At 39.7% G+C, this 18,855-nt stretch overlaps 1 protein-coding gene across 1 annotated transcript in view; it reads left to right on the top strand.

Moving 5' to 3' along the window:
- Positions 1-18,855, top strand: part of CFAP61 (cilia and flagella associated protein 61) — a 121,852-nt gene that overhangs the window by 55,385 nt on the left and 47,612 nt on the right. The window contains exon 18 of the mRNA XM_075497202.1: positions 15,213-15,311. Coding sequence (XP_075353317.1) covers positions 15,213-15,311 — 99 coding nt within the window. The remainder of the gene's footprint in view (positions 1-15,212; positions 15,312-18,855) is intronic.

The raw sequence follows: 18,855 nt of genomic DNA, 5'->3' as shown, positions 1-18,855 counted from the left end.
TTTGGGATTGTTCAGGAACCAAAAAGTTGTCATTTCTGGCCCTTCTGCCATTTTCGCTGTAGACCCTAGGGTGGGTGTGGGAAAGGTCTAGCAGAGGACACTGCTCTCCAGCAGCCACAGCCTGCTCGGTGACCCACCAAGAACACAGGCCATCAGCATAGGTTAAAGAATTTTTCAGCAGTAAAACTGCAAATTGAATTGCTGTGGTTACCTTGAGTTATCCAAACTGGAGTAAATAAACTGTATAAACTGGTTGAGAAGGGGAATAAATGTATGCGACTGTTTTTATACCTTCCGCTGTCTAAGCCAGAGTAAACTTGTGGACAAGTTCTGCTGTTTTACAGACTTTCCGAAGTTGGGACAGGGGTGCTCTCTCTCGGATACCTCACTGCTTGCACCTTCTATGCCAGTACCCCCTCCATACCAGTTTTAGGGGCTTATCAGGAAGTCAGACTGTGTATGTGACAATGCAGTTCCTTTTATACAGTTGCTGTTTTCCTCGTAGATTAAATGTACGTACTAGAAATGTCTTGAAAGACTTGCAGAAATGAATATAAAATTCAAATTTTGTATGCGATTGTTACAACAAAATGCTCATTGCAAAAACTAAGGGAGGCTGGCATTTTTATGGTTGGCAGAGAATTGAAAATTGTGCCTATTTTTCAGTTAAGCTGAGAGTTTGTATTTCTACAATAACCATTAATAACATCGCAAATTAAAATATCAATATGGCAAGAGAAGAAAACGTTGAAATGCTTTATGGATGTTGTTATATTGCTGGACCAGTGAAGAAAAAATACCTGCTTCTTGCTCTTTTTTTCTTAGTTTCTGATTTCTTGTAGAGCATCCCCTCTTGGGGTAAAATAATTTTCCTCTCATCCTCCTGTTCTCAGCACCTTTTAGGCTTTCAGTTCCACTGAAAATTCAGTTAAACATGTACTTTAGAGCTATTAGCCACTTTCTTGTTATTCATCCTGTGCTGTTTATTATGATGCTTTCTGTATGAAATAGTGTGAGGGGAAAAACAAAGCATATTTACACTCCAACCAAGTCTGGCAGCCAGAAGCTAAGTCCTCCTGTAGCGAACAGGACATACAGATAGTATTGTGTCTGTGGGGCAATCCTTTCTAGGTGTCCTCCTCTGAGATACCGCAACCAAGACTTTTCAGCCAGAAGTTTTGTTTGAACCATACTCTAGCAAAGAGTTCTTGCAGAACATGTCCTCCTTGTACATAGGAGAGAGTACTTGTCTTCAGCGCTGCACAAATGGAGTGCTCCTGCTTAAGAGAAATGGAGTATTGCTTTGAGAATGCAAAAAGCAAGCAGTCAGCACTTAGTGCAAAATGTCACAGAATTTATATTAATATATATAGAAATTTAAGACGGATTATTTTTTTAATTTTCACATCAGCAGCAGATAAAAGTCTCCTGATCCATGTGAAGGCCTTTTAATACAATTTAGTTTAATTTACTCATAATTTTCTAACATTCTTTGCAAAGGTTACACGCACTAAAAATAGCTAGATTGAATCAATTTGTAAGCCCCTAATCCTTAAAAAGAGGAAGTAGTTTTCTCCTCATTATTCTTCATACTTAATTATTTTACATTATCAGTCACCATGGAAACACACAAATGTAATTCACTTACCTACATAACAATTATTAGAACTAGATTTTACAAGTGTTTTCGACTTGTTTGAGGCTGAAGAAATATATTTTTCATTGAACAGAGAAATAATCATGAGAATTACCTCTCCTCGCTCGAGAGCTGCAGCAGGCTGCCTCTCGCTCCCATTGTGCCGGGGCAGCGGCACTGCAGTTCGTGGCAGCTCCGCCGCGGCAGAGTGCTCCTGGGGAAGTTGGGTGTCGTCGCTGTTTGAGCAGTGCTGTGGAGCAGCCACGGGCACCGCTTCTTATCCACCCGAACCCTGCTGCAAAGGGGGACTGTGTGCTGTGAACCGTTCTCTTACAAAATGCTGCTTCAGTCTTTTGCTGTGGCTCGTTTCCTTGCGGTTAGAGTTTCTGGAAACGGAGATTGTCACAGAGGTCAGAGCACTGGTGCGCCCAAATCGGTGCCCGTTATTTCAAAGGGCAGTGCAGAAATGCTGCAAATGAGTATATGGAATGACCTGCCAGGAGGGGAAGCTTCTTCCTAACGCTGGGGGTACTCTGAGCCCTGGAGGATTGCTTAATCTAATGCTAGGTCAGTGAAGGGGATCTCATTATTCGTGTTTCACCATTCAAATAAATATCACCTGCTGATTTTTTTTTTTCTTGGAGTGTAACCACATGCAGACATGCGTTTTCAGCTACAGTGCTACTTTTCTTTAGGACACACATGAATTTTCTATTCAAGAAACAGGCGAACGATGGAGGCAGCAGTGCTGGCAGTAACGCAGACAGAGCCTGGCCTCCCTTCTCGTGCCCGGCGGCTGTCGGTAGGTACAGGTGCGAAAGCGGCCCTGGAGGCCGCGCCTGGGCTGCTGCTGTCTGACATGGGAGGAGCTGCAGCGAGCTGGGCAGCGGAGCTGAGGAAGGGGGGAGTGAGTTGCATCATAAATTGCTGCAGTAATTAACTTCCCTGCAGGAGCATGGCAAGCAGGGGAGGAATTGTGATTCCCACAATTCCTGCATGAGGCTCCTCCTGGGCAGTGCAATTATATGCTTCCCCTTGCACAAAGCCAGGACTTAGGTCATTCTCTAGCACTAAGACAAGGCTTATATAAATTGCAGCAGCATCAGACCGTCTGTTAAAGCAGTGTAAGCTCTGAGCGATGTCCCGTCCTAAAGGAGAAGTAGCAACTGAACAAATACTCCCCTTGTGAAAAAGCAGCTCAGCCCGGCAGCACGGAGTCTCAGCCTCTATTGTTCTCTGCCCTCCAAACTGTTAGTGCTGACTGGCGGTCCTGCCTCCCCTTTGTTGTAGGATGTGGGGAGAAAGTCCTTTCAGCGTCGGAGTGAATCAGGTCAAAGAAACTCCAAAGAGAGGTTAAGCTAAAATACAAGTTTTATTTATTTTTAGTTTCCCTTGAGTGACTTGGTCTTGGGGGAAAAAAAAATTACAAGAAGAAGAGTTTTATCAGACATTCCAGTAAATATGTGCATGCCCCCCACTTACATTTGCAGTACTATGAGCCACTAACATTGACAAATTACATGAAGACCCTAAAAAGGAGTCTGATTTAAGACTAAAGGAAGTTTTTAAAACTTTTTTGTCATGCCCACTGAGATCAAGTATGCATATAGTAAATTTATAAATGAAAAACTTTTAAATATTCAACTTGCAAGTATTCACTGAAAATTGTATCTGAAAGTGATTTGCAAGTGTAAAATCTGTTTTCATGAGTACAGAATATCAGTACCTATGAATATGAGGAAAGGAGTAATGGGTTCGGTTCAGAGTTCTGCAAATACCAATTCTTGGAGGTGAGGTTCGGCAGGAGAAATATCAACTGCAGTTAAATTATTTAAATAAGCGTGAATGGCTAGAATTGGGATACTGAGTTGCATAGTCCTCAGTTAAACCGGTGTTCCCCTAAATGTATGTAAGCTACAGCCCAGCATTTTAATCTTTTCATATTCCCAAGTACTGAGATGCTTTAAAAAATAACCTCATTGCTAAATACTAATTTACCAGGAGGGCAGGGTTTCTTTGTTTCTTCTTGTTTTCTTTGATAATTTAAGAATGATGGTCACAGCAGCAGCATTATGCCAGAAGAAAGTACAAGTAAAAAAAATAGCATTTTCAGTTTGTTCTGGTGGATGATTCACAGAACAGCATGCTAACCGGTACGCCCTGACAGCAGGTGATTGAAGTTTGGCTGCAAGAACGCAAAAAGCTTGCTCACAGCAGTATCTTGTCATTGGTTCCAGCGTAGTGAACCAATTAGCTTTTTATCCACCTCTTTGCATATAGCTGCGGAAAGCGTTATTGTCTTCTGATTATAGGGAAAACCCTTTTTAATCCATGATTTTGAAAACCTCCTTAATCCAACCTCTGGTGTAAACAATGACTGATTCTCTGAGGACGTTGGAAATATACATAATGTGCTACACAAAATAGCAATAAATGAATGGTGGCTAAGATCACAATGTTTTGTATGAAAATGTTGTGAAATATATTTCCCTTTCCATGTGGGCGCATTAAAATAGTTACTGCATTTAAAAAGCAAATAGATCAAAGTATATTTTTGTCAAAGCCCTGAACTTTTTTCTTAAAGTAGAATTAGAATCTAACGCAGTTAATCTGTGAGGTTTTTTGTCTGCAGGACGGTTTCTCCCTTTGTGAGTTAAAGGTATCTAAGATTAGCTTAGCAATGGCAGGGATTTTTAAAACACGGTTTCTGACAGAACAGCTACAACTGCTGTTATCTGGCAGCACAGTATTATACAATATCCTGCACATCTGTCCTGTTTGGCAATAGTTAGCATAATGCTTGCTGTTTAATTAGGCTTTTTATCTTTGCATTTGTCTGAGAACATCTGAAGCCTTCCATGTTGCCTGTCACTAATTAGTTGACTAATTAAATAGTTAGTGCTTACTTGCTGATCACAGAGCTAACATGTAATGAATGGTTTAGTGATCTTCATTGTTTTATACTATCTATCTTTGCCACATGAATTGATATACATGTGCTTCCTTTTGACTGCCTTTTTTTCATACCAAGGCCAATCCAGAACAATGTTGTAGTCGACCATGTGTTCAGTGTCACCGGGCCTGCGTCCTTCAGACATTGTTGCCTTCCGTCATTTCTGGTGAATAGAGATCAAGTTGTGACAGAGATAAATAAGATAGGTCATATCTCGCCTTGTTGCGCAGTCAGGATCACAATGAACACTGTCAGTGACTGATACCAGACATAAACTGGGGGAGAGGATATGGGTCAAGATCAGCCTTCGTAACAGCCATTTGACATGCCTCTGCCAAAAAATGATACACAATTAGCATTGATGTGTGGTTATTTCAGTTATATTCTTGCTTTAGAGACAGTTTTCAGTTTTAAATAAGATTATTTCAACTTTAAGTACTTGCCCTTTAAACATAGGCAAACATTTGTCTGAGCCCAAACTATTATTTCACACTTTAAATTTGTAAGTATTTGTAGATTTTCTTTTGTTACTATTTATATATGAATACTCGTAACTTCTTGTTGCATGTTAAAACTGATCTTGGAAATAGTAGTTTTCTCATAAAAGGCCTGTTTCAAAATTGAAATGAGTCACAAGAATTTTTATAGAATTATATTTTGTATTTATCGTACCTCTCCTGGTGACTAAGTATGACATTAGCATGGCTGTTTCAGCAGCTCTGTACAGAGCTTGGTAACCTGACTACCCGAAGCATCTGGTAGCTCTCTGATCAATGCAGTTCAAAGCAAATACAGAAGCATTCCAAGTGCAAACACTGCATTTAGGTTTTCCAGTTCTCTGCTAAAGCAGTGGAGGAGATGTACTTTCTCTTCTGTTCGTATTTATTTTTCTTTGTTTGAAGTTTGTTTCCCAGGGCTGTTGTGGAGGTGTAACTACTGAGTTCTTCAGAGCAGTCGATAAACTGCCTATGGATTGGTTTTGAAGCACAGAAGACTGTTCAGACTACTATGGTAGCGACAAAATTAGTTGGCTGGTTAAGTTGTGATCCTTCCCTCTAGTGATTAGTGTAGATTTGATTCCTGTTCATATGTATATATGTATGTACTCTAACGGGTAGAGTGAAGGTTGTGACGAATGAAGATCGCTGTTTGAAGGTACTTGCTTGTTTTTTCTGAATGCCTGATGACCTGAAATTTTAAGGTTCCTTTTCTGGATTGCTGTGATTACCCTCCAGATCCCAGGAAGGAGATGAGTCTGAATGCAGTTTACATTGAAATGAGAGTTGGGAGTACATAAGAGGTAGTAATGAGATGGTGAATGCTGTATTATCTAGATTCCCCAAACTTCTAATGTGGATTGGTTAGGTTAGATGGAGCTCCACAGTGCTGTAGCTCGATTGCTTCCAGTACCCATCTTACCACACTGCATTCTTGTGTGAATTGTAGCATCATGTGGTGTGGTTTGTTTCCCTAGGAGTGCGGTGGTCAGTAGCACCTCTGCATTAATCAGGCATAATTTCAGTTTTGGGGGAGCTACAGGGCATGGGCTGTTTGGGAAGGAGCTGTTGGAGAAGTATCGTGTTGCTCTGGTGAAGCGCTGGGCATTACGTGGCTTTGTGGTGCTGCACCTCTCAGAGCTGTTTTACGTTAAGGGATGCAATATCAGCGAGGCAGCTGTGCTCATCAGGCTGCCAGGGCTGGAGGTGCTGCAAGGCCCAGATCCGCAGCTGCTACATGCAGATGTTTGAGATCAGGAATTTTGGCCCAGCTGACTCCTCCACCAGCCATGTCCCTGTCCTTCCTGGGCTGCCAGCTTTCTGTCAAGAGGATGTGGCACTGGGGTGGTACCTCAGAACATGCAACTTTTATGAGTATCTTCTCTTTCTGCATGCTTTTGCTGTCAGGAGGAGAATGTATGGTCCTTGGCCGTAAGCTAGGACAAAAATGTTGCTGCAAATCTCAAGCCCTTCAAATTCAAGGGAAGTATATCTTTTGACATCCGTGGGCTTTTCTAGGCTGCATACTTTTTCATCTCTGTGAAGGCAGCATTGCCAAATCTGCACCAAGAAGCATCACGGAGTCAAAATATTAATCTCCTCTGCAATAATATGGAAAAATGGGGTCTGGTAAGTAGACAGCCATTAAAAAAAACCAAAACCCGTAGTTTTAACATGGATGATTGGCCAATAACATTAAAAATGTCCTATTAACAAGCTGGAATTCGCACTGTATGTTATTCACTGAAACATACACAGAAGAGCAGACAAAACAGCAAAATTTCAACCACACTCTAGTTTTACTGCCCAATTTATGGTGTCTTTATTTGTGGAAAATGGTGTTGATGTCTCTCAACTGTGATTTTGAATCTGCCAGGTGATTAGATTTAAACAGCTAGAGACTGTAACTACCAAGGCCATCATCAGATATCCCTCATTTTCTGTCTAGAAAAATAATTGCCCTGTTTTATACTTTGAACAGGATGAAATGCTGAAACATTTATGGAATGGAAATTGAAATTTTAGTAAGGAAATGCTCTCACTAAAGCACTCGTTGGATGGTACTTTGATTTGGTCAAATTCAAAGCCAACTTACATCTGGGATGGTAGGGCTAATCTTGTAAACTTTGTAGCTATGGATGTTTCCACGTAACTATATGATGTGTCTGATGCAGCTATGTATTTTGTATGGGCCAAGGAAAGAGCCCTTTAGATTTTCCTGTTCTGTCACGCAACAATTCATACTGTAAGCACTTTGCCACGCTGATTTTAATAAGCTAGATCCTGGAAATACCACAGATCTTGAGTGAATACTATAGTTTTTGAAAGAGCCTCTGAAGAAATCTGTAGCTGGGTTGTCATGTGAGTCACAATTTGTTTTTTACTTGGCTACAAAAATTCAGTTTATGCTGGTAGTGTTTCTCAGTGCAGAATGTTAAGGCAGTTCACGTTTGAGCCTGAAGTGATCTATTACGCTAAAGGAGTAAATAGGCAAATATGTACAAAGCAAGTACTTAAGACTTAGTTTTAAGTTGTGTCAGAAGTTCGCTCTTGAATGCTGTACTCCAGTGTTTGTGTGTTACACGTGTTAATTGATACGCACGTTCAAAGCCTGGTATACACCTTGCAAGTACTGGCAAGATGCAGAGTCAAAGAGACTTCTGAGAAGAAAGCTTAACGAGAGGTGGTTGAGGGAGGGAGAAGAGCTTAGTGGTAAAATTGCAAAGGTCAATATGGGTTGAGAAGGAAAGTGTGGAAAAGAATTAGTCTAACAAAGGAAAAAAGACTCAACTGAATTACAGTAAAGAGCCACAATCACTAGAGAAGAATGGTGCAAAAAAGAATAGGGAAAGCTGAGTTGACACAGGTGAGGAAAGCAAAAACAGTTGCTGGGCAATGAGGGGTGGTTAGAAGGGAGAAAAGCAGTGACAGCCACAGAAGGGTGGCTGAGTTGTTTCAGAAAAATGAGTTATGGCATGGATGGGAATTTGAAAGAAGAAACTGGAAAAAGGCATGTTTGGTAGCGTTCAGAGGAGAAATCAAGATCGTGGCGTGATGTAAAGCTACCTAAAAAAGGAGAAATTAATAAAAGAATTGAAACGCAGCAGTCAGAGGTGCTAATGTTTTTAATTATATTGTCTAGGAAAAGGGCCAGCACAGAGGACAAGAGAGGCAAGCATTGAAATTACAAGATGGAAGGGAATCTAGGACTAACCACTTAAAGGAAAAAAAGCGAGAGGACTAATTGATCTACCCTCACAGGAGAATCAAAATTTAACTGGAGAGGAACAGCTTTTGAGACAGGGTGTTGAAGAAGGGTTGACCACTACAGGGGGGGGAGACCACACGAGCTGGGGTCAGAGAGGGGACGCAGGTTTTAATGAGAGCAAAGAAAGAAGCAGAAAATATTGGTTGAACAAAAGGAAGTAAAGTGACAATTCTAGGGACAACAGAAGCTTTGGAAGAATAAGCCTATCTTAAACATGAAAAAACCCTGACTGTTTGAGTTTGTGATTGATGTCCTTTTCCAGTTCAAGTAGATATAAATTGGCACCCGACAAATGTGGGCAGAGGTTTGAGAGAATTATCACTGTGGAAAAGAGAACATCTTCCAGTAGGCATAGTGGGGGCAAAAAAATGTGGTTATCTTCAAAAAGGTGTTTATAAAGTTTATGGAAAGTTTGTGGGGTTTTGGGGGGTTTTGTTTGGGTTTTTTTGGTCTTATGATAGTGGGCACTAGACTTCAGCACCAAGGAGGTGCCTCCAAATCCTGTGTGGAATCAAACCATCAAGTTCAAAGTTTGGAGAGAGACCCAATGAGGAAGAGCTGCCAGCTGGGGAGAGAGAAACCCTCGCAGCATCCTGGAAGGGTGTTAGTCAAATGTCAAAGTAAATATTACTTAGCTTTTTAGTGGATTCTTGCTAAGATGTCAAAAGTGGTGACAGTAGTGGCTTTCATGGCCTGGGCTTATAGGCTGCTCTTCTTTGCAATACAGCATCTGATAAAATTAATCACCACTAAACCTGGTGGGAAGTTTCTGAAAAAACAGTACTTTAATAAAAAGCAGTGTTCCATCAAAATGTAAGTTTTTGAAGGAAGAATGTTGTTTTGATATCAGGAGGAAGTTATAGGGACATGATGAAAGAGTTTGCTGAGGTGTCATTTAAAAAAACCAGCTCTGGTTTTTAAAGAAAGTACATCTTTAACTTTTTTAAAATCAAAATCAGAACCAAACATTGTCCTTTTAATCTCTGTTCTGAACAATTTAGAAGAGTGTTTTCTGAAATTAAAAAGGATGGTGAATTTCACCAATGTTGTGGCCTATCTTGGAATGGAAATAGTCATGTTCTGGGAAGAAAAAGATGTGAATTCTCCCACTGAAGTAAGCAACTGACTTATCCATCCCCTGGTGTCAAAAGTGGCAGTCAAATTAAATGTAAGCTACTGACAATTAGGTTCACTTATCTTTTTATTTCAGTTGGTGGTGTTCTGGATACGTCTGTTGCTGGTCTTGGGAGGAAGAGTCATCATGGGCGCAGTTTATAGAACAAACGAATATGTGGAAAACCCCTTTCTTGACCCTTGCATTGAAAAGTGTCCTAGTAAAGACTTTATTGTTATCCCTTCTTTCATTGAGCAAATTCATTCACAATCTTAACACTTTTTCCTGAGGTTGATCCAATGGAGAACTGGCTTATCTTTGTTTACTCGTAATTAAAGAGGGATAACTTCTAGATGGACATCTGTTGGTCAGCAGTTAAGCTGAAATCCTGTTCTGAGGCCTGTAATTGATGCACTTACATAAGGTTCTTGAGAACAGACACTTTTGGTAATTGTTGATACAAACAATAAACCCTTTCTGCTGCTTCTGTTACTTACTCTCTTCCTAAAAGCTTAATAACCAAGCGTTGTAGGATCAGTTGCAGAGCCTTCAGACTGCTAGAATGGCATCACGTAGCATCGTACAGGGAAACAGTTTTGCTATGTTTTCCCATATCTTCATACTTGAGTTTGTGTTGATTCTTACTTGTCTGAGTCAAATGTAGCTGCCCAGAGAGTGGGAGGAAGTGGAGGGAAGGGTAAAGGCTTTTACAGCTCTGCCAGCGAAAGCAATGGGCTTTGTGCAAGCAAACAAAGGCGATTTAGTATAGTGGCAATATGACAACACATTACTTGTGAAGATTACTCAAAGAAAGTCTGTAGTGCTAAGTAACATATTTATCCCTTAGTGAAAATATGGATGAGTGGGGTTTTCTGTGTTGTTATTAATATTAGCAACCTTTGTTAAGCTGAGCATTTCTATTTGTAGTTTTGTGTAGAGCTGGAAAATTTGTTAGAAAATCTTTTCCTTTTGGAGAAGTCTATTCTCCAAGTCATCTCCCAATGACTTTGTTCTTGAAATGTGTGGGGTGCTGATCTTTCCTTAAAAAAAAAAAAAGTCCTACTTTGGATAAATGGTTCTTATTTGGGAAAAGGAGAACTACTGTCTATATCTGCCTTTTACAGTGAGACTTCTACCCGGGCACTTTGAGTTTCTGTGCCTTGAACACCAGGTTATTGCCTGCTGGGACTCTTTTTTTTTATCATCATCTCTCATTCTGGGCTCCTTCCTCCCCACAAAAATCTTAAGGTTCCTTTTTTTGTTGCAGGACAGAGATTTCTCTGATTTCAAAGTTTCACTAAGTCAAGAATTTATCACATCTAAGCTTTCAGCATCTAGTGCTGAAAACAGACTATTTGTTACCACTTTTAGAACAGTCTAGAGCTGCCATTTTTACAAGTGCTCTGCTGCAGCAAGCCTGAGGATACAGTATAATTAGGACTTTACTTTTGGATAGGTTATGATTCCAGATATTAAAGTTATTGTTTAAAGGTTATGCATACAGGAGAACAGTGCACACAGTTACCAATTTTGATAGCCAGATAAAGCATTATCTTCTGTCACCCATTTTTATTTTAGTTTTTATAAATGACTGGAAAAAATTTTAAAAAAAGCATGATGCTTCATTTCAAATAAATTGAAACGCTTAGGTTCATGTAGACTACTTCACTGAACTTTATTTTTTGTAACAAAAGTGATTTGACTTATTGTTTGTGATAATGAGGGGTTTAATGAACACAATTAATTAAATCATTTGTTCAGGCAGTTTCCACCATCTAAGCCTCCATCATTACACCACGCACACAAGAGAAAAAAGAAAAGGTAGCAAGACATCAGGAAAAAAATCCAGAAAAACTAGCAAGGAATATTCTAACAGATTCACAAATGCCAGGATATATAAAAATAATATACTAAAACTTTTGTGTTTGTTCCTTTGATTATGCTCACAGTAAATTGGCAATCTGATTTTATTTCGAGGACAAGGGTGTTTAGACTTTTTTTTGTAGCAGTCCTCTAGAACTGTGCAATGAAACCCAATACCTTTTACTTATTTCCCTAGATACTCTAATCCCTCCCTGCTTTACCAGTATCTTTGAGCTGTTCTTCCCTTTGTATCCACAGCAACATGAATCCCTGCTGGAATTATTTGCTTCTAAAATGCAGGTGCACTTGTTTAATGTTGCATTGGTTCAGGCTCTTAACTTGAAGACTTTTTGACCAAATGGGAACCTCTGCTTTTACCCTACTTCATATTAGGCATTGTTATATATATTAGAAGCATATAAGACGTTCACTCCCCTAACGTGCACTACCTGTTTCTCAGAGCCTATGTTGTTTTTCAGTTATTAAGAGCTTTTAGGCAGCAGTAAGGAATCAAAAGCCATAATAAATAAACCATCCTATTGTTAGCCTAGAAATAATAATGCTACATAGGGGAAAGGGGAGGATGATATGGAGTGTGGTAATGTGCGTAACAGTCACTGGTCAAAATACTCAGACCTGTTATCTCCCTGTAGCTCTGTGTGCCAGTGCCTGACAGTAACCGTGGCTGAGCACTGACAGTTTGCCTGTAGTTTTCAGGCTTGTATTTAAGTGCCTGTATATATATATTTACAATCCTAAGGTTAGGCATACCAGCTGCAATTCTGAAATCAAGCTTTTGTAATACAAGATACTAGGGTTTTTTACTTATTTTATTTAAAGATTCTGATAATTTTCACAAATGCCAGCCTGTGCTTAAACATTTAACAAATTTTGATTCTTAGCTGAAGAAGAATTTTACCTCTCTGTTTGAAAATGTGACCATTACTTGCATGAAATTGTGCACGGAGCTCTGTGGCTCCTTGGACCCGGGAGGGCAGTGTGCCCGCACTCTGAGCACAGGGCAGTGCCAGGTACCAGCCTCCGGGTCTCTTCAGTTCTGCCTCCAACATCAGCACGCCTTTTTTGATCGCTTTAGTCCAATTATTTTGTGCCTTGATTTTTCTCAATGTAAAATGGGAATCAAAGATATGACTCATTTCATCACAGTATTCTAAGGAGATGCTAATCAACATTTTGATGCCTACAAGATTAATGAATGGGAAACATGAATTAATGTGTGGGGCATATGGGAATGCCATGGGAGCGCTGAGGTAGAAGTAAATCATCAGTTAGTAAATTGTACTGAGTGAAAGGTCTGAACCGAAGCCTCATGCTCCATGGGGAAGAACTGAACAAATACTATATGACTGTGGAAACGCTGGACGACTGTGTATGAACTAAATAGAGGTAGGGCATCTGCAGAGAAAATAGTATGTGACCAGATCAATAAAATGCATCATAGTGCAATCATGCAAAAGAGGCATATTAATGTTGCCTAGGACCTTTGTTCTGCCATTTTTCTGAGGCTTGCTTGCAACATTTTCATCCTAAATATCATTAATGTCATTTAAACTTAATGTTATTGTACCACCTGGATTTGGAGACTGTTGCGAATGAGTGATTTTGATCGGTTAAAAAATCACTGTCAAAGGTATTAGCAAAAGTGGTTTTAATACAAGGTTGTAACAGTGCGACTTAACAAAGTTCGATGGCAAGGTTCACTCAGTTACTGCATGGAAGAAACATACAAAGGAAAATTGAGTTACACTCGAGTTAGAATGATTCACAGAGACGCTGGCAATACAAAAAGGGTACGGAGGATCCTCCCGTTGAGTCACGAGGTTCAGAGTAGACCCCCTTGCTTTCCTCACTCCTGATGGAGCTTAGGTGCAATCTTAGTCTCAGACTTGGACAATGGTTTGTGTATAAGGGATTATATATGCAAAATTTATCAATTCAGCATGCAATCAAAGTTACCAAGACAAAATCAAAGTTACCGTACTACAAGGTTATGGCGCAGTATCGGTTGCTTACCAAGGGTCTGCCGTTGGTAAAAGGTCTCTCTGCCTCGAGGGGCAACCTTGAGAGGTGTCCCAGCTCAAGGGGAGATCACTGCCATGCAGCCACGCTGCCTAGCAGGGAGAGCTCAGAGAAGGCTCACTTAGGCTGTCATATTTATAGATTAAGTGGCTGGCTTGTAGTCAAATTACATGTGATAGGAAAGGTATGCGTGAGGCTCCTTGTACCCACAACTTCCTTTGTTCCTTGCTAAATGGGTCTTGGAGAAGTCACCTGCTATTCACGTGTCAGTCACGTGGTCGGTGTTGCAAGCTCATATGCATCGATGCTCACTGTGCTGCTCGGCTCCTTTGTGGGTTCTCAGGGAACAGATCAGGACCAGAGGAGTTCTTGGCCCGGCCACGGCTCAGGCCTTTGCCTCCTTCGGAGCCTGTACCAACCTATTGCTAGTTTGGTTAAGGGGTCAAGTAGATCCATCACAAAGACCTGTTGGCAAGAGGCCATGCAGCATGTACAGAGATTATTTCAGCTCTAAGCTGAAAAGAAACTTCATTGCTATGAGGTCAGGCAGGATAGGAGAATGTCTAGGGTGTTTATGTACTGTTGTAGTAATTTTCCTCATAATTACATGTAAACTAAATGCCAAGGACTCATACTATTTAGGTGTGTAAAGTTATTGTAATTGTTCAGATTTGCACCCCGCTAGGAGTGCTCCTTGAGTGCGGATGGCATTCTGTACACTTTAAATTCAGCTTAATATATCGGGCTAACTCTCATTTTCATGAAGACCACTTTGTATCACCAAGCCAGCATAACGTGGCCATAAATGAAGAGCAAATTCTATTTACACCCACCTCTGCAGAGTGACCTTAATTTAAATGAGAATCAGGCCCATAATCTGTATAAATATATGCACTCTGTTACATTAAGGTTATTTATTACATTGCACTCGGCCTGAGTATGCATGGAGATTTACCATAGATAATCCATAATCCAGAATTAAACTATTAATATGCATTTTGAGAGGGGCAGCCATAACCCTGAAATTCCTTGGTTTAAGTATGACCTTTAACTTTGTTTGAATATATTTTTTAAATGTATGAATAACAAATTAACATTGGTTGATAAAAAACATTCTGATTCCTTTGTACCATTTGCATCAATCCATACTTAACTTACAGAAAGCCATGAAGATTAGAAGGCTTAATCACTCATAATATTTATTTGTTTCTAAATGTCAGATCACATTTAGTTCAACATACTGTCAGTCTTGTTCACCCCCACACTCTGGTGTTAATGAAACTACGGTGGAAAGTATTCTTCTTTCTGTGTCCAAAGACACATGCATCTTAGCAAAATGACAAACACTTTGTACCTGGCCTGTGTAAAGGAATTACTTTCTGTATCCTCCTGAATATGGCATTAAAATCTATGCTGTTCCTTTGATATGCCCTCCTAATTTCAGTAGACCTGTTGGCAGGAAGCAGACAAATTACCAGTTGTCAGAATTCTTTCTCCTTTCCTGCAGCTTATAGAAGGTGAGCTATGAACAGCAAAGGTGTTTGAGCAAAGACTGGGTGGTCTTTCAATACCTTTTGTAGTCATGGAAGGTAAGTCCTGCCATAAGGTCTTGAGAACAGAGCTTGTTAGTTACATGATAGCGTTTAAATATCTCTGTCAGGATTGAGACAATACTGTGCTGGGTGCTGTACAGCTCGAAAGTCACACCGATGGACTGGGAAGCTAAGCTGTAAACACTGTATAACCATACGTTGAAATGCACTCACATTATGCTTGTACCAAACAGAGCCTCAGCAAACTTCCACTGGTTGAACTGCAGCATTTTGTTTTTCTTTCCACAGTCCACATCTGAAGTTCAACAATCTGACCTTGATTTCAATTCATGGCCTTCCAGGAAAAGACCTACGGGGCTCCAAACATAGAAGATTTTTGATTAACAGGTTTGACTTAATATCTGAACACTTCCATAGCTTCAAAGGAAAACATAACACTTCGTAATTCTTTGTGAACTTGTCCTAAATTTTAGATAGATACATAGACAGATAGCCTCAAAATAATCCAATCTGTCTATACAACATGCATTCACCTGTGAAATGAGTTTAATTTAATAATTACTAGGGAAATATTGCTAAAGCAGTAAATTCAGGACAGCAGTCCATTGTATTATACCAGGACACTGGTCTCTGCTTTCCAAGACTTTATAGTTTGTTTAGATTTCCAGGTTAAAGAAAAATCACAAAAGATGTATCCTTGCTTTTTAAATATTATTTAGTTTTTAACTTCCATGAGTTTTGTTCCAAATAATGCTGAATAAAAGAATGTATAAGAATTAATATTAGCAATGTGACCAGTGATCTGCTTATAGCAGCCACGTGGTGAGGTGCAGACCCCGCTGATGATAGTGGGAATTTTGCTGAGTTTATGGGGGGAAGTTTAGGATTATTGCTGTTGATAAATTTGGAAGAACTGTGCTGCATCAATTCTGCTGCTTGTGAACTATTTGCGTGCCGGTCACCGGACTGTGGAAGTCTATCTCCAGTCCCAGCCGGAGTGCTGTCCCTTACACTTGCCTCCCCTGGGCTGGCAGAGCCATGGGTCAGGTGCAAAACAGCTGAAGGGGAGATTGCGAAAGATAGCTACGCTTGTGTCTAGTGAGCGGTCAAACATTTCACGAGTTTTCTTGTTTGCCGACAAGTAAAATATCTTCCATTTAGTAGGCTAAAATCTTACCTCATTAAAATTCACAGTATGTAATTCTCACTTAAATTTAGTATATTTGTTTTGATTTTTTAAAAAGTTTATTTTGGAATAGTGACTATAGGAATCCTTCCTGTAGACAGGAACATGATTGTTGTGGATGTTGAGGAGCATAGAATTAAAATGAATCCATTATTTTGAATGGCTGGGGAATAAACTTAGTATACTGTATTTAGATTTGGCGTGTGACTCTTTGGAACCTGCACATTGTTTTTTACCAAATCTTTTCCTTGGTAAGTGGCAATGCACTGAAGGGCCAGCTCTTTAAACAACAAAACAACTCAATGTCTGCTTGCTGAACCTTAAAAATATCTACAAAGACGTGAAAATGGTGTGATGTGAACCTGTTTAAAACCACCCTATCTCATTTCAAATTTTGCCCTGTCAAGGAATTTTTATAAGTAGTTACCTGAATTAATTTTTTTATTGTAGCAAGGGGGGTGTTTAAGTACAAATCTAGTAAATGAAGGGATTATATGCTCACATAAATGCATGTACTCTTTCTCCTAAGTATACTGCAAAAAAGAGTTGTAATAACAAAACATCCTTCCTGATGGAAAGTTGCAGTTCGTAGCTGCCTCACCAGAATTAGCTGCTAAAATTTGAAAGCAGATTAAGAGTGAAAATTGAACTCTGCAGGGTATGATTTTTGAAAGCATCCCTGTGATTTTGGAGTGTCAGTCTCCTGGGAGCTGTGCACCTCAATTATAAAGGTGCTTTTGAAAACCCTCAACTGTCCTTGATGTCCATTTTATTTATAGATTTCTGCATGATTACAGTTTAGAATTGTCAGTGGTTTTCTTCCCTTATTTATTTGCCTCTGGTATTTGTGAGTACAGAGGATGCAGAGCAACTCAGAAAGCCTGGTCATTCAGTCTTAAAATTCTTTGGGTCATGAAAGCAACTTTATTTGTTTCTGTGGCATCATGTATGACAATTTTGGGAACTCAGTAACAACAATTAATGTGTTTTAGAATGTATATTCTGGTACTAATGGCAAAATAACAGCTGTTAGTGCCGAGTCTCTCTCTGGCATTCTCTGCTGCAGTCACTGGTATAATATAAAGGCATCAAATGCCTTGAACATGAGCTGAGTCCCCTTCTCTTTAATCACATTACATTTAGTCCTGTGGAAGAAAGTGGAATATTTTTCATCACTCAGTATCAATAGAAAGTAAAGTTCTTGAGCCTCTGAGTGGCCATGAGCTTTTTCTGGTAGATGGAATATTTTTTCTGCAGTAACTTCAGATCACAGCCTGCGTGAAGCCCAGGATTTCTTTATTGGCCATTCCCACCTTGTCTCATAGGCATGACGTGCTAGCAGGGGTGAGACTCAGCTTCCTTTTACACAAGATGTGCAAGTTCCATCTTCTTGCCATGTCACTCTGATCTCATAAACCAGACAGCTGTGTAACACCAGCCATTCATCTTTTTTGCTTGTTTAAAACCTGTTGCATTCTTTTTCACTAGATCCTGCGGGTTCATCCCACTACAAAGTTATAAATGGGTTTGGGATTAGCATTAATCTTCAATTCTACTGAAAGAACCTAATTTAACAGAATTTTGCCTTGTTTAAGTTTTCAGTATCAGGAAGGTATTGAGTTGAGTCTAGCTGGATTCGCAGAATGGCCAGCAACACACTGTGTGTTTTCATAATGGGCTATTACAAGCCTCAGTGGTGTTCAAGAGTCATAACGGACCTCGTTGAAAACGTTCTCTCTCTGGTCCTCCATGCATTTTATAATGATGTGTCTATTGTACGTCTGTATTGAAGTATTTTATCTTCAGGAATCCTTGTCTTTCCAGAAGCCTATTAAGCAGAGAGGGTAGTATAAATGCAAGAATAAATAAGTATCCTGGTATTTGCTTCGTTGGGCAGGGTGGGGGCATACTCTGAGTCATAAAAGAGCTTTGGAAATAATTTTCATTACTGAAGCATTAAAAGGGGTTTTGTTCCATTTGGATTTTGCTTCAAAATTGGCTTTTTAAATAGCAGCTTCCAGATCTTTGATGCTTTCATCATACGTAGGGATATATATGATACTTTAGATTGAAAACAGGCTGTAACACCGCTGAAAGTTAAGAGCTGCAACAGTAAACCTTGCCTGAGATTTTCAAACTCAACAAGTGATTTTAGGTTCCTTAGTTTTTTGGTACTGATATTGAATTAACACTGCCAGAGCGTGGTGCTCAGAATGTGCGCACCATACACACCCTGAAAATCAGATTTCTATCGAGGTATCTCATTTGGACAACACTTAGTCCATAAGATGTTCAGGGACAAAAAGCCCTGGAAACCGTAACTACTATATGGAACAAGGCTCTGCTTCTTAAACAGACAAACCTTTATATGTTTGTTACCTAGCACTGAAGGTAATTGCTTTGACATTATAAAAGTTGCTTCCCCATTTCCATTAAGAAAAAATTGTTGTTCAGTTACAAATTAGTGAAGATTAATGTTTTTCACATCTGCACTGTTTGTCTCTCTCTCTCTCACGCGCTATTTTTGTTTCCTTTTGGATAGCCTATGTGATAATTTTTCCTTTATTCCATTAATATTCAGTTCATCTTGCAGAGGAATTCAGTTGCATCTTAGAGACTTTTGAAAATTTGGGGGTAGGGGTCCGTTTAGTCTGTTTTCAGAATTTTTTCCTTCTTGTATTTTGGAAAAGTTCATTTGGAAAGGGGTCACCAGGAGAAAATTTGAGATCTCTGCCTTGTACTTCT

The sequence above is a fragment of the Mycteria americana genome, chromosome 3, assembly GCF_035582795.1.
Source record: "Mycteria americana isolate JAX WOST 10 ecotype Jacksonville Zoo and Gardens chromosome 3, USCA_MyAme_1.0, whole genome shotgun sequence".
Taxonomy (NCBI): domain Eukaryota; kingdom Metazoa; phylum Chordata; class Aves; order Ciconiiformes; family Ciconiidae; genus Mycteria; species Mycteria americana.
The sequence above is the reverse complement of the archived record's forward strand: the minus strand, read 5'-3'. Positions and strand labels throughout refer to the sequence as shown.